The sequence below is a fragment of the Paramisgurnus dabryanus genome, chromosome 5 (assembly GCF_030506205.2).
Source record: "Paramisgurnus dabryanus chromosome 5, PD_genome_1.1, whole genome shotgun sequence".
Lineage (NCBI taxonomy): Eukaryota > Metazoa > Chordata > Actinopteri > Cypriniformes > Cobitidae > Paramisgurnus > Paramisgurnus dabryanus.
The window spans coordinates 18925804-18942568 of NC_133341.1; the positions used below are offsets into that span (position 1 = coordinate 18925804).

General features: G+C 36.7%; 1 protein-coding gene and 1 long non-coding RNA gene across 2 annotated transcripts in view; both read right to left on the minus strand.

The window, feature by feature from the left end:
* The window catches only part of LOC135732245 (multiple epidermal growth factor-like domains protein 9), a 76997-nt gene that overhangs the window by 10709 nt on the left and 49523 nt on the right, over positions 1-16765 (minus strand). Inside the window, exon 4 of the mRNA XM_065250153.2 lies at positions 7485-7634. Within this exon, the coding sequence (XP_065106225.1) occupies positions 7485-7634 (150 nt within the window). The remainder of the gene's footprint in view (positions 1-7484; positions 7635-16765) is intronic.
* LOC135732247 (uncharacterized) lies at positions 10576-13635 on the minus strand. The gene is made up of 4 exons (XR_010526725.2): positions 13016-13635; positions 12604-12750; positions 11864-12428; positions 10576-11649 (listed from the first exon to the last, which is right to left on the minus strand). It is a non-coding gene; the product is annotated as an uncharacterized lncRNA (long non-coding RNA).

The following is a 16765-nucleotide window of genomic DNA, read 5'->3' on the forward strand; positions in this document are numbered from 1 at the left end:
GCCCGCCCCTACCGTCTGTAGGAAGAATACCCCACTTGCAAGTTCGCTGTATCCGACCCGGTGTCCTTCAGTCTCGTATAGTCTTAGATATAGAACGCATTTACTCCCAGACACTAGGGGGAGCTAGTAGAGAAATAATACTCAGACTTGCCTTGTGTGCCTTTAAATAAGAGTGTTAAATAAATGAATGTAAATGGATTCATGAGATCGCTGTAGAAGATTTATCTAAAGAAAGACAACAAAACCAAGTATTCAAAGTATGATTAAATATGTGCGTATCATGACCCATTACCTTAATAATGTGTGTTGCCATTATCTTGCCATTGAGTGTTTCTGTGACGAGAATCATGTGATACTTAAATATGAGGTAAATATTAGACGTGAACTTGAGCACAATTCTTTGGCGCATGTGCACAATGTATTTTTGGACCTAAATTTAGAAAATAATATGATTTACACGTTTACATACGTACTTTTCTCCTGATGATTGGATCACAGATCAGACTACATCACCCCTTTTAATACGATTGAAATTTGCATCTGATTGACCTCAATCGTATTGATAAACATGGGCGCCGGAAGCAAATTAAAAGTAGCCCTTTAAAAATTTTGCAAATAATGACAGATGTCATATTTCATTTATTTTTCTCTGTGACATTTTTTTCTCTACTCTGCTGACAGTAGGCTACAATGTTTATTTTTTATTTTGATGAAATAAAAGGTAAGAAAAACGAATGAAGCTAAACTGATACAATTTTTGTATACCCTTTTTTATTTGTTATACCCAATCTCTCTCTCTCTCTCTTCGAGAAATATAAATGTGAGATTCTGAAAATGAGATCAATTTATTTAATGGTATTCGTCGGGAAACAATGCTGTCATAAGAGTTTGAGCATGTGTACTTCTAAAACATTATCAATCAAACAATTGCAGAGGTATGACTTTATGAATCATTTGCAAATGTTCCTCGCAGATAATGTTAATACGTGAAGACGTCCAACTCTGGGATATAGCAAATCAAAAGAGCCTAATTGCAGGCTTATGTAAAAAAACACTTTAAAATTATCCAGCAATCGTGGCACCATAATCAATATTAACTATTTTACTGCAGTAATACTATTTTAATGAGTAGCCTACATTTTTAACATAGGTTTGAAAGGAACCACATTTAGTGCTGTGTCAGTTATCATTAAAAGTAGCCTATGGTAAACGGGAGCGCACAGCCACAATTCTTATGGCATCTCTCGTCCTCATCTCCTCCTTTTTATCTTCTGTTTCTTGAACTTGGGGCTTGAGTCCGACCTAAGGTTCGAGCTGCCTTTAAGAACAGCAAGCTAAGTTCGTTTACCGTTAATTATTAAGACTAAATGCAGGCAAACTCGTGAAACAGTGAAAGTAAAACAATCCGCCATAATATGGTTTTAAATGTCTATAGAAAATATTCTATAAATAAAGAAGTTATTAATTTTCTTAATGCATGGTTGTTTGACCTTTACTTCCGTTTAAAACGTTATACATTTGACAAAGGATCTCTGCACTTTGTTCGAACAGCCACTCAGCGTAACCCCCCTATGCAAATTTTTTTTAAAGCTGAAACGAATCTGCGGTGTAAAAAAAGCAAAGGATAGGGACCCCTGCTCTAGTGGAATGGATTTTGACTAACAGCGCTTTAATAAGTGAACAGACAAATGCGTTAAATTAGAGAAAAAGTGGGTGGGTCCATTATCATTGGTCTTAATGGTCATATAATGGTTCCGACGCCCATGTTGATAAAGGTGTTTACATGAAGGCTTTTAAATCTGATTGAGCCATCAATACAATTACAAAAGGATTATTTGATTTCATGTAAACGTAGCTAATGAGAGGCACCATACATTTTTTCAGTTCAGTACAATTGATTCCACTTGGTCTAACATTTGTCCAGACTGTGCTTCAATTATCAACTAGCTAACTAGCTGATGCCATTGTCTATTGTATTGCTTAAATAAACATAAAACACTAGAACAAAGATCTACAGACACTGTCAATATCAGTCTGGCATTTTTATAAACAGAAATAAAAACCTTAAATTTTCTTATAAGCTTAAAGGTTTGTATAAAGGTTCGAGCAACAAATTTGTAGAAAGACATTCCACTCCTGTGTCAATGTCAGTGCCAGTGTTTCCTGTGATGTGATTTAAGTGACAAGGTGCTGTATGGGCCAGTCTTTAAAATGGCTGTGAGTACTGCGGGATGCATCCAGACTGCAGATGACCATAGACACACAGTGAGAGGAAGAGAGGAAAAGAGTCACTCGACAGAATGGTGATTATAACTGGACAATATGTCTCAGATGTTGTGTAATGATGTATCTAAAGTTTTCTTTTGCTTTATAAGTATTATAATTTTCACAATCCCAGTCTGTTCCCTGGGTTGTTTCCTAGTGTTTTTTATCTCTGTCACAAAAAAACTCTATTTCCCATGATGCACCACGGCCACACCTGTCTACATTTGCCTCCACCCACACCTGTCAGCGATCTACCGCATCTACTCCAATCCATATAAGCTTACTCTATTTCCCCCATTGCTGTATGTTATGCTGTGTTTGATTGTTACTCCTGTTTTGGAATTTACCCAGTGAATATTAAAACCCCCATCACCCCTGTGACAACAATATCTGTCCTACATGATTCAAAGTGAGATGAATGGTTTGCTAACTGCTGTATGATGTGTACAGTACATTTATTATCTCTTTTTACTCAACCGTAGCCAACTGAAAAGCCCAATTTCTTGGGTGTGGATGCAGCTACATTCCAATTTTTTCTTGTTTTTCACTTCAAATTTGAGGTTTTAGCTACATTTCACTATCACATCGCAAGACTGTGCAGGATTAATGGCATTCATCCAAAGGTTAATTCTGATTGAATTGGTTAGCAGCACTCAGAGCAAGGGCACACCACTTTGCAATTATCCTGAAAGTTATTACAAGTGACAATGTTCCAACAATACCTTGATATATATTGCTATTAAAGAGCCATTTTAAGAAACTACTTCAGGATCTGTTCATAGTTGAGCAGCAGAGATATTGCCCCCGCTGTGCAGTGCAAGGTGTACACAAATGACCCAAACCATGAGCTTTATTCTTGTGCTAAGTGACCTTTTCAGGTATGCACAGGTGTGAATTATTTACAGCCATTCTCTTATTGGTGCGCTGACATTTTGATATATTTCATTGTTAGAAGTGTAACCTGATAAAACCCCATTAACTCTACAGAGATGTTCAGTGGGCTAAAGTCGGGCTGAGGACGCATTCTGCTCTTCGCAAATAAAAGTGCGGCCTTGATTGGTAAATGAGGAATTTATTTAACACTCTGTACTCCCCTGTATCTCATCAAACCGTATCATCGGGGATTTACATGAAGAATAAAATAAGGTCTGTTGGCTAATCAGGCTCTGGTCTGACTGTGGTGGTTTTTGCATTTCATTACCATAATCACCAATCCTCAAGGGTGGAACCTGGAGTTCCTTATAATTAAAGCGTGGGACGCTTTTTGGATTTAGACATAATGATGAGATACCTCTGTTTAAACACATATTTTCACATTAAATACTATGATTAACATTTAATCAAAATTTTTATTTTTACCATAATCTCGAAATACTGTTTAGCAGTCAAATTCAAAGTAAAGGTGCTTCACGGTGCCATAGAAGAACCATTTGTCACTGAATAGCTCCATAAAGAACCTTTAACTTCTGAAGAACCTTTCTGTATCATAAAAGAGAGAGAGAGAGAGAGAGAGAGAGAGAGAGAGAAAGAGAGAGAGAGAGAGAGAGAGAGAGTGAGAGAGAGTGAGCTCTGGGTAGATACATTAGCTTGCTCTTACCGTATTTCCCATTTATGAGCCAAATACAGCTTTAAATACTTCTATGCTGTGCTTAATATAATATACATTTGGGTCAAATTACACTCTTAAAAGTAAAGTTGCTACACGATACCACAGAAGAACAATTTCTTGTTTAACATCTAAATAACCTTACTATTTCACAAAGTTATTTTTAGTGGACAAAAATTCTTTAGACTACAGTATAAATAGATAGGACAGAAATGGTTCTTTTAAGAATGGTTCCTTTGACTAAATGATTCTTTGAGGAACCAAATATGGTTCTTTTTTATAAAAAATCTTTTATTTTAGTAATGCTGTTTCTCACATTACATGCAGCAATGGGCCTGTATTGTACATTTTTGGTTCTGATTCTGCTGTACTTGATAATATTTATCCCATTAACACTTGAGGAGATAGATGCAAAAACCGTATATACATTCATCAAATACTTTTGCTTAAAATCTGCTTAATACCAGCCTCGGGCCATTCAGAAATACTGTTTTGTTGGCAGAATGCATTAAGAGTCTGACTAAAAAAATGCTCATTTACAAGAAAACATGTCAGACGGAGGCTTTGCATTTGAGCAGTTTAATTATTTCAGTTTAATACGTTTTTAAAAAACTATTATTTTATTTACTTTCCTCACCAGCCTTTTGCCAAATAATCCTTTTTGGATTACACTTTTAGATTTACTGCATTTATGAACACTGCTTTCTTTGTTATCTCTTCACATTTTTCACATACTTTCGGTTTAGATTGTCTGTGAAGCATGTCACGTGTGCCACATCTATAAAAAAAACGTTGTGGGCGTTTTAACACTGCAAGATCAGCACAGATGCAGCACCTGACGTGTGAAATGAAAAAGGAAGGGAGCATTTACCACCTAAACATTATGTGTGTGTCTGTACTGTATGTGTGCATTTGTGTTTAACTTTTACATTCAACAAAACTCTGTACGTGAATCTTTAATAAATAAGTTCTCAGAACCACTGTGAGCAATTATAAATATATATTTTACTGAAGTCTCACATGCCTTTAAGAGATAGTTTACCCCCAAATCAAAATTCTTCCATCATTTTCACCCTCCTGTTGTTCTTAGATCTGTATGATCTTCTTTCATCTGTTGAAGGAGACAGGAAAGTCTCTGACAGCTCAGTCACCATTACTTTCATTATATGAAAAACATTCAGTGAAAGTGATTAATGACTGTCGGCACCTAACATTCTGCCTTTTGTGGTCTCCAGAAAAATTCAAATCAGATGGTTTGGCTGGTTAGCGTGGACAGTCAGTCCCTGTTGGTAGATTACATAACTACACCATTCACTCTAGACAAAAAGCCTGAATTTTCTATTCACAGCTATTCAACATCAGCCATGTACTGTATTCGGATGAAATGGCCCAGATGAGTTGCTCATATGGTTCTACATAGCACAATATGGTTCTACACAGGTGCTACACAGGAACTTCATCTGTGATATAAGGCAACTAAAATGGTTAATCTATTAACCACTTTTAGTGCTTTTAGCACCATTTGTTTTTAGAGTGAACAGGGTCACAAGTATTTCAAAATAAATAAAGTGTTTTTACAGCTACAGTGCTGTTATTGAATGAATGGTTAGATATGCCATTGTTATGGATAGTTAACTAAGCTTAGGGAGATTGTTAGAAAAGTAAATCAAGTTAGATTTAACATAAGTTTAAAAATAATTTTCTAATTTAGAAAGCGTACTTAATCAGAATTTTAAAAACAGAACTGTGAAAAAATTAAGTTTAGTCATAAAACTAATAGGGTTGTAACAATACATCGAATTTATTTCTAACGATCTGATGCATGAATGGCACACATAAAGAATCGATTTGAGGTACCTTTATTTTGACACTCTCCACGTCCTCCTTGACATAACGTCCATCTACACTTTTCCGCCAAAGCGTGCATTTTTTTAAATTTTCATCTGCTAGCATCAGCAAGTAAATGCGATGCAGCAACAAAAGCGGTTGTAGCAGCGAAAACACAGCGAAATAGACCAAAGACAAGTGTGTGTTTATTGTCCATGTAAAAAAGCAGTGTCCTCTCTCCTCTCCCATGTCGTCTTTTACATGTTGATCGGTTGCTTTTTATCTCTCAAAAGAGACAACTGCAGCACTCGTGTGACTGTTAGATCTGATGTTGTGTGACAGATCAAATGCTTAAGTTTAACAACTTTATTTTTTATATTAATTTATTTTTAAATTTAATACGTTTTTAATAAATTACCTCAGTGATAGTCACTATTGCACATTTTGGCACAAAATACGGAAAGACTTTGACTGCTGCCTCCATGAGCTTAATTCTATGTGACATTTTGCCCCTCATTAATAATTTTTCTTTATTTAAAAAAAGTTTATTTTGTAAGTTTGTTGATGTAAATGTTCCAATAGGCTTTATGCCCAGCTGCACTACTTCCTGAACTTCAGCCAGCTCCTTGTTTCCTGTCTGCCATTATTGGACAAACTGATTAATCCAGGTGTGCCTGACGTCAGTGGTCACAACACCAACAATAATCAGACACACCTGGATTAATCAGTTTGACCAATAATGGCAGACAGGAAACAAGGAGCTGGCTGAAGTTCAGGAAGTAGTGCAGCTGGGCATAAAGCCTATTGGGACAGAAATTGTACCATTTTCAAAGAGGTTAACTAAATTTTTATGTTATATGACTGCATTTTTAATAAAAAATTTAACTTCCTAACTTGGCATGTAATATAAAAATATCTATAAACGAACTGAATTGGATCGAACCATAATTTGACCGAAGAAGCTTTTGAATTTATCGGCAAAAATCGCACAGCTGGCGGAGAAAATCGATATTGCATCGAATAGGAATTAACTGTCCGAATCCCCCCCCCTAAAACTAATATAAAAAAGTTATGAAAAATAAACAAATGATTACCTTGATTGTAATACTAAAGAGTCATTCTTTCACTAGATGAAACTGTCATAACAGTTTTTCTTTGTTATCTTAACCAACAGCTGCACACTGGTGTGGTACCCTACCGAAATAGCTGGGAGCAGTAAACATGCACCTGCCCTTTTACTGTTGGTATTTTTCCATTGTCAGATCTATACCTTATTACATCATTGTGCGTGGCTGCAAGAACATTGCTGATGCAGTCAGCATACCCAGACACCCACAAATAAACACACGATTGCTCACAAACATGTGGGGAACAATCAGGCTACAGAGAGAGAGCGCTGCGGTCCTGATCAAAACCATATCTGTGAAACACACAAACAGACCCTCCCTTCCACACTCGACCTTGTATTTCATTTCTATATCCTGCCAAGGTTTTGTTCCTCCTGTTCGCAGTGTGGGCCCAGAGAGGTAAAAAGTTTCCAGTTTCGCTTTTACTTAAAATAAACTCCTCTCTTCCACCCACCCGGTAATGCAGGCAGCTGGCCATAATGATGCAAGACACGTAATGCAAAACAGATGGGAGGGGGGAAATCTGCTTATTCCAGATGTTGAGATCTACTATGAATTTTCTACACCAGCGGCCAAGGCAAAAATAGCTGAATAATAAAGTTAGCAGCATATGCTAATCTTGGCTATGTTAGGCTGACATGTATGTGGGCAGGACTTACCCAGCCTACAGGTGCCTGTGGATGTGACGCTGGAACAAGGGCAGGGGGTGCAGGGGTCCGTCACAGAAGCACCGCGCTCTCGGTAGAAATTATACCTGCAGTTCTCACAGCTGGGTCCTTCGGTGTCACCCTGGCAGTTGATGCAGCTGCCTGAGAGAACAGGAGAAGGGAAAGAGGGTTGAGTAAACAGAGCCAGAACTTTGAGTGACAGGACTGTAGTCCAGTGAACTGGATGAAAGTCAAACAGCACTAACTGAGGCAGACATAGGAAACTTAGGAGATAGGAGACAGACTGGAGGGAAAACAAGCAGAGATCAAGCACACGTGCTTTTAAGAGGTGCACAAGACCTCAACGCATGAAGAAAAGGAAGGAAGGTGGGTTGAGATCAAACCTTGCAAGAGCATGTGCAAATCTTACAGTCTGACATTATACTAATGTGGTCATTACAAAAACAAATAAATGAAACAGCCTTTTAGTTTCCCTACAGTTTATAATGTGACTTCTTTACGAGTTAAACTCTTTTAAAGTTGAAGTGACACAATTTTGGAAAGCCGACAAAATAAAGACCCTAATAAATGATTGCATAATTTACAGAAAGCACAAGACATCATAAATGTGTGCACACACACGCGTGACGCACGCACACGCATTGTTTCCCTTCCAGGCTCCACTCTATTGTTTCCATACCAGACTAATTATATTTTCTATCACCTTCAAAACGCTTAACCTAACTTACCCACAAAAATATTAGATATAAATTAAACCAAGATAACTGTTTTACAACAACAGCCACTTGAAATGTCTTCACAAGTAAAGCTGAACTTGTTCACACAGACTAAATGGCATTTCTCTGTTATGTAACAAGCTTAACCTGACATGCTGGCTATAGCTTATAGGAAAAAGTGAGAGACAGAGAAAGTAACAGATGGGCAACATCACAACTGCATTCTTAAGGCCAAGAGAAAAAGCAGATGCTGTATACTAAATGAAGGAGATGGATGAAAGAGCCGAGAGATTGACGGGGAGGTTGTTTTGGAGGATATGATGGTGTACTCAAACTTGGATTCACATGCTGATTAACACCTGTGCTATTGATGTCTAAAGAGATTTTTACTGTGTGTTCGCTGTTCTTTTATTATTTTTTTAAAGTGTTTGAACATTTGAAGCCACTTTTATAAATCCGTGATTGTCTTTGTATTAGATAGCAAAACATTAAACCAAGTGCCCTTCATTATTGAGTACACTTTTCAAGCAAATTACTGATTAAAATGTTTGTTTACATCTGGTCACCAATCCTGGTTTTGGAGGGCTGGTGTCTCTGCAGAGTTTAGCACCAACCCTAATCATACACACCATAATACATAATCAATCTTTAATGTGTTTGATTAGGGTTGGAGCTAAACTCTGCAGAGACACCAGCCCTCCAGGACCAGGATTGGTGACCCCTGGTTTACATGTACATTCTATATAATCCGAACCGAACGTCTGCGCAAGTGCATAGCTAGGGTTGCCATATTCGCATATCAAAACCATCCCAATGGACATTCAAAACTTGCCCAAAAGTATCCCAATGACTATTCAAGGACTTGGCAATCCCACCTAGCGCACAGCATCTGTCGTTGAGTTCACGCTTATCTCTGGATGAATGTACAAAGCTGAGTTGGAGAAAGTTGTTCTTAAGAAGTTTTCAGATACACTGTAAAAAATTTATATTTTAAAAAATTGTGGAAACTGAAAGTTAAGTATTGACTTAACATATTGCTTTCAAATAATTCTCCTCCCCAAACAAAAATATGCATTGTTGTAATTAAAACTTAAGGTATTGGGGTAAAACCAAAATATATATTCACAGAACATATTAAACTCTGCTCAGCCAATTTATCGAGGTGACTGAACGTAGTTTGAGCCAGAAAAGTGTATGGGCATGCACCTGAAAATAATTGGTTTCAGTGTGGGTGCGTGGGAGTTGATGATCAACATTTTCTACAATAAAGTTATGGTAAGTACTTAAATATTTAAATCATTTGTAAGTATTTTTAAAGTAATTTTCAAGTTAAACTGAGTGAAAATCTGAATAATTACAGCATACAAACAAAAAGCATATTGCAGAGGCAGAGGAATTGAAAGCAAGACAGATTTTCCGATTGTTTTAATTTTTTCAAACGAGTGTTTAACTTTATTGTGATGGTATTGATTGTTTAAGAGACTAGGTAAGTAGGTATACGATGTTTGTTATAAAACTAAAATGTTTTTTTCCTCAGTGTAACGCACCAAGCTAATGCTTCATTTAGTGAGGAAATGGCAAGGCCACTACAACTTTCACAGTAAGTATATTATATTTGTATTTCTTATATAAAATATTTGTGTGAAAACTGTTAGCTTTTTCGAGATTTAGGTGCGTTTTTTTATTAAGAGCCGCTGCGCCACGCCCACACACGTGCACACATAGACATGAAAGGCTGCTTCTAACCTGCACCTTTCTAGAGAGGAATTGCCGTGTTTTTTTAAATAAATAAATATATTACGAGTGTAGGGGCTTCTGTATTCGGCCTGGACGCCAGGACACAGGCACATGTTTACAAATAAATAAAACATTTAAAAAATGTTACAAAATAGCTCAAGTGTTTCTTTTTCTATTAGGACACAGGAAATAAACAATTTAACATGGTTCCTTACCAATATAATTTTACCAATATACATTTTCAGATTGGGTAAATTAAAAAAAGAATACTACCACAATTTAAAAATAATTTTCAATTGGCTCAACCTGTTATTTCCCATTGAGCTAAAGTTTAAAGAGCAACTTGTAAGTTAAACCACCCATTCACTCAAAGTACAGAAAAATACTGTAGGAAATAGATTAAAAAAAAAATATTTTTCAAAATGCACTAATTAGGCTTCTGGGGTCATTTTTGTAAGAAAATTTTAGACCCGCCTCTAAAAACCGCCAAACCGGAAGTGACATCACGAGAGGCGCACGATGGATCGCAATGACAGTTCTTCGGACGCTGAGGAACGAGTAAATGTTTATTCATACTCGGATGGCGAACTACAGCCATACAATTATGAGTTTGCTATGCAGCCAAGAGTGCAGGGACTGGTCAGGATTAAACAGAACGATCAGAGGAGACAAATTGAAGTGTTATGTGAGGAGAAAAGGACAGATGTCTGGGTGAGATCAGTGATCTGGCGAGATGTAATCCTGTGCTCAGATCACAAGATTGTACAGATTATTATCATATATCATGCAATAGCAAAGATAGTATTGATACCTTACCGCTTTTTAATGCTTATAAATTATGTTAATAACTTATATGACTAAATGTAAATGTTAATATCCATCCACACTTACGTTACGTGATACAGATGTTGCTCATCACCGCAGGAGAGGTGAGCTGTCTGAACCCATATGTGCTACAGGCCAGGCCAGTAGAAATGAGTATGTTTATGGCAGAGATTATTTATTAGTAATTTATTTAATATGCATGTATAAATGAACAGTAAACTAAAGATTTGAATGTTAAAACAATCTTAATAAATTTGTTTTAAAACAATCTTAATAAATTTGTTTTAATTACAAGTTGCCTATAGGTCATGACTAAGTCACAATTTTTGCTGGCACTAGTCAATATTCAAATTAACAATATTAATAGTTTTCCCATCTCCAGACAATACCACTAAATACAGCATAGGCAAGTTATCCGCTGGGTGTCTAAGGAACTCTGTGCAGGCGCCCTTACCTGCATGTGTCAGCCATTCGAGGACAGGTTCCAGAGGAAGGAGGACTTTATAAATGGTTTGAATACCCCCATTTTGTGACAATCAATAAACAATAATCACAAATTGTCTTACCGTATAAAAACTGGTTTATGAAGTTTAGATCAGATATATACAAAGTAGATCTGCATTTGTAATTCGATTTAGTTTTATTTATGTAGCACCGAAAGAAAGATATACAATCTGACCCATTTAAAAACATTTAAAAAAAAATCAGTATCTTTCCATCATATGTGCGGGTATTATAATAATGTGTTAAATTGTGAATGCTGTGATTAATAGATCCCAACAGCTTCATCCTTGTTGATCCTCTGGATGGCTCTGGAGAGGGGAGCAGGTGTAGTGGAAGACAGGACAGTGCTGCATTCTCGTAGAGCCTGTGGTGACCTGGAGTATTCCAGAACAGAAAATTTAAATAGATTAAATTTATTTGTCCCTGTTAACAGTGTACACCAAAGTAATACAGTTCTGATAAAAAAATTATAGTCAAAGTGGTTTTGATGGTTTTGGTGATGAGTCAGTTTTATATTATTTTTTGAAAGCGATATACAATGCTATTGTTCAAACATTTACAATCTTTTAACAAAAAACAACCGCTTACTGCAAATCTCTCATTCTGCCACGCCTTCACGATGGTAGAAATTGTGTACATGGTGGAAGAAGGTGCTGACAAGATGCTCTGAAGCCCAAACAGCTTTAACATCTTGATGATCTGGGTCAGTGTCGGCCGGTGACTTTTTTTCGAGGGCACACGTTGCGAAGCTGGTCACATGCATTGAGCTCGTCATGTGTGTTGCTTGTCATTTCAAAATATGTGTTCAGCGCGTCATGTAAACTTATGTGCATCACACGTGATGTCAAAATCTGCTGCACACGCATGTAAAGGGTTTATGATAAAAGATACGCTCACGTTTGCCTGATACTCACTTAATCTCCTGTGTAATCACAGTTTAGTGTCAAGTTAGTGTCTTGCGAGTATTTTGTGAACATGAGTGCTTCTTTTATCATAAACCTTTTCAACGCGTGTGCAGCAGGCACGTATTGTGACAAGAGGCATGATGCACATGGTTCACACACATCACAACAAACACATATTTGGAATTCACGCCCCTCAGAAGAGAAGTCACTGGTCACAAAAAATGCTGATACATGCATGCTGCACAGACCTAAGAGATGTTTATAAAAAGCAGAAAATTACTATACCATAGCATATAAAACAAAAAATACAGGTTATGGTACAACAGACATCAGCTGGCTTTAGCAAACAATGAACTTGCCAACAGCCCTGAATAAAAAGAAAAAACATTATTTTTGATTTTGATAGACATGAATAAGTCTTACTTGTGTGAACAGGATGAGATTCTTGCAGTGGTTTCTCATCAGATGAGTCTTTTTTGTTTTTTCCCCCTCCATAACACATCACCAGGTTCATCCATGACAACAGAGGATGATTAATCATACTAAGCATCTTAATCTGTAGCTGGACAACTAGAATTAAAACAGATTCACCTTTATATAATTGTATAACAGCATGTCACTTCTTGGTTACATACATGAACACACCACATGACAAAAAACGAATTACGAATTAGCTATGCAAACAAAGTAAATAAGATGTAACTCGATTTGATGGTTATACTATTTGCAAACTAAGGTTATCAGTTAGTTGATTTCCTTATTTATAAGAAACTTGAATGAAATCATTATGTTAAATGATTTGGTAGTTAGCAAATGTTAAAAAAACAAGACTTACTGTGCATAGTTCACGTTATCTTCGAGCTGCATCTCAGACGGACCGTGATCGATTCATGTTTTCTCGCGGCGGCAAAAACACAGGCCTCACGTGGTTCTTGCTTCGGCATCCAATGTTTAACTCCATCATATTGCCGGGATGATAATCCTCCGATCAAATGTGAACGCTATACACCACCGCGTTTTTCTGAAGCACATGCTGAAGTGAAGTCGCGTCTCTCGTCTCTTTCCTCGTGCTGCGCTAAACACACCCAGACACGGAAGATAGCGCGGTCTTTATTCTTCAAAAGAAACCTGTAGACTCATTGTCCTGACAGGCTGAAGTTTGTAAAACCTCCACTAACACAATTATTAACCATGACGATGCTAAATTGAAACTACGAAGAATCACATCAATTTGCGACTGCTTTTGCTTAATACAACCGCAGCACTGAGCCAATAGAGCCTGTCAGAAGAACGCCTCTGACTACGTAATATGACGCGTTGTTAAAAAAAACAGGGAATTTGAGAGCGGTCTTAGAAAATTTCACCTTTTTTACTAAATTTATGCGCTTAGAGTATTGTAAATGTTTTTTTGCTTTCGCATTTAATTTTCATATGGTACTTTCATACAAGGTTATATATTTATCTCACAGAAAATGGAACCTGAAAGTTGCACTTTAAGGTCGTTGCCACAATTGATAAAATGCAATTAACAGAAAATCTATTGGCCCAAGTGAAAAATGTCAATGTTACGAGTCACTTGAAAATGTTGAGTTAGGGAGGCAATATTTTTTACAGTGTTTAGGTAATAAAAACACATTTTTTAAAAGGCATTTCGCTGTTTTATTGCTTTATGTAGCCTAATGTTATGAAAGTACACATGGACGCTTACAAAATGTACAGCGCGTGACCCCATTACCTTAATGCTTGTTGTCATTGCCTTGCTATTGCATGTTTCTGAGCGCAAATGTTCTGTGCATGTGCACAATGTATTTTTGCACCCAATAAAAAAAATACAACGATTCACGCATTTACATGTGTACTTTTCTCTTGCTAATCGGAACACAGATTGGAATACACCACCCCTTTCAATACGATCGAAATTTTATCGACCTAAACCGTATTGAGTAAGGTGTACATATTTTAATATTTTTTCTAATACAGCTGACCTGTTTGGTGACCTTTATCTTTCCTTCATACATATGACTTCCATCACTTCCCCAGTTTTATTAACCGCAGTGCAAAAACCATGAGTCTGATTGGTCATATGATTATAAAAAATAACAGCACACCTTTCCTCATCAGTATGTAAAACATGACCACTGTTGAATAAAGTTTGTCTGGTGTCAAATCTCAGTTAATTGCAGAAACAATCAATCAATCAAAACTGCTGTGTGTAAAAGAGGATTTTAAAATCCACTCCTTACTGCATTAGGCTGCTGATGTCTTCTGTTTGTTTCTGTCCATCAATTTTTTTAGGCAAGGCCATAAAAAATGTCAGGGATAAAAGCAGATACATATTCCTTTAGTGCTAGACAAAAGTGCACTAGAGAGATCTAACACGGTGCCACAAAACATTGATTGATCAAAGAGTCTGTGTGTGCGTGTGTGTGTGAAGATGAGCTGCTGTCATTGCCAGTTGACTGTGGGTGTGTGTGTTAGTCCACTGGGTCTTTAGGGCCATAGAGCAGAAGAAGGATCATTATTGGTTGAATGCTGTTCCTTGAGTTAAAGACGGATGTGTGTCCACAGTTAAAGCCTTATAAAACACTCCCTACATCTCATTCAGCTCTACTGTATCTCTCACACATGAGACCTCTTTAACCCCTTAATTGTTTCTTCTAGACAGCAATGACTTAAAATGCAAATAGAAATGTTTCTTTAATGGGACTGTAAGTAGGATTTTAAGTGTTTTATTAATCAAAATCAATGTCTTTATTCATAAATATGTCCTCATTGGTGTCATCTGCCAATGAACTGACTTTTCTTTGTAACCTTAGAATTTCTTCTCTTTACTTACATTGAATGGGTAAGTCCAAGGAGGCTTCCATGTCATTCCACCGTATTGATAAACTATAATAGCAGAGAGGGAAAAAGCACTAGCCTACAAACGGGTTTCCACAACGGGTTTTCATTCAGAACACGTGAACTAGCCGAAACGGACAAGGAGGTCAGTGAGTACATAACGGCAACGGTAGTTGCAACACACATTTGGAAAAACGAGGTGCTAGAGAGCACTATCCGTTTGAATGCAAAATACAATTTCACCACTAGATGGGGTAAATCCTTCTTATTGTTCCTTTAAGTATTCTTCATTTAGATATTTATCCTAGGATAAAGACCCACACTTCTCATATATTGTATGTCTTCACAAGAGGTTCAGAAAAGACCTCAACAATATCACAACCTGAGGAAGGATATACTTTACTATGTCTACCAAAAATATTATTGATAGTTTAAAAAAATAATTCAAACCCATTTTATTTTAAATACAAAATATACATGCTTTTATTGCTCAATAGTTGTAATTTATTGTAACAATTGTGTTTTTATTTCTCCTATAGGCAGCTTTGAGAGAAACATCTGAGGTAAGCTTAATACCTAAACAAAAACACATACTGAAAACTCTGTTAAATCTCCAAAGCTCAAATAAAGTAATCTTAGCAATAAACCTTTCCTGTGGGTCATTTTATACAGGTGACTGACACAGTCAATCATAGACAATCTATAGCCTATTTAAACAAGCAGTCAATGAATGCAGTCATTTTATCTGATCATTGGTGAGGTTTATTGTATTTTTGAAATGAGCCTGGTGGTCAATCAGTGTTTGTTGGGCTGCTGTGATTTTCCACTTATGTGTTGAGCAACACAGGGAGAGGACACTAGACAGGGTTTGTTAAGGACAGGGCACAATTCAATGCCTAACAGCAAAACACATAGCAGAGATACAGATCAGGAACATCACTGCACACAGACACACAGGGAAGGCACAAACATCTTTTGACAGTATCAGTTGATTTTCCCCAAATGCTTGCGCAAACACACACATGCATGTGTAGAATCACACCAATAACAACCAATTGTGAAAAAAGGAAAGCCATATTTATTGACTACAGTCAACATCTAATTTACATCAAATTTAAAGCTGCAAAGTTAAAGTTTTTTAAAGCCCTAAAGAAATGCATAATACATGAAGAAACATGTTTATAATTATGCATACTCAAATGAAATGATGGTGTGATAATGAGCTTCATAATGAGGTCATCCTTCATAACCAACATGTTAAACCCAGCTGAATACTACTAACTTTATACTGGCAACAACATTAGAGGATAATAATGAAATAAATTAATCCAAAACTGACAGACCAGCCATAGAGACATAATTTATTCAACAGCATATGCAAGACAAAACACAATATACAAAAGATACAGTACAAACAAATAATTCAATACAAATGCTCTTGCACCGAGTCAAAAGGTCAAAGAGAAAGGTTAGTTTATAGACAGAATTACAACCAATCAATAGCAGGGGAGGAGCCACTGTAAACTGCTGAACTGTTTCATAGCCCTGGCGAGAGTGCAGAACGGGCACAGTCAGCTTTAAAGTCTAACTACAATCATTTGATGATCTCAGAGGTGTAAGGCTGAAATATTGCAGTAGAGTGAATGAAAAGAAACCAATTTAATAGCATGACTGAAGAAAGGAATTTCCAGATCCTGCAAAGTGGCTCAGGGTTTACAAATAAATCATTAGAGACAAGCATTCA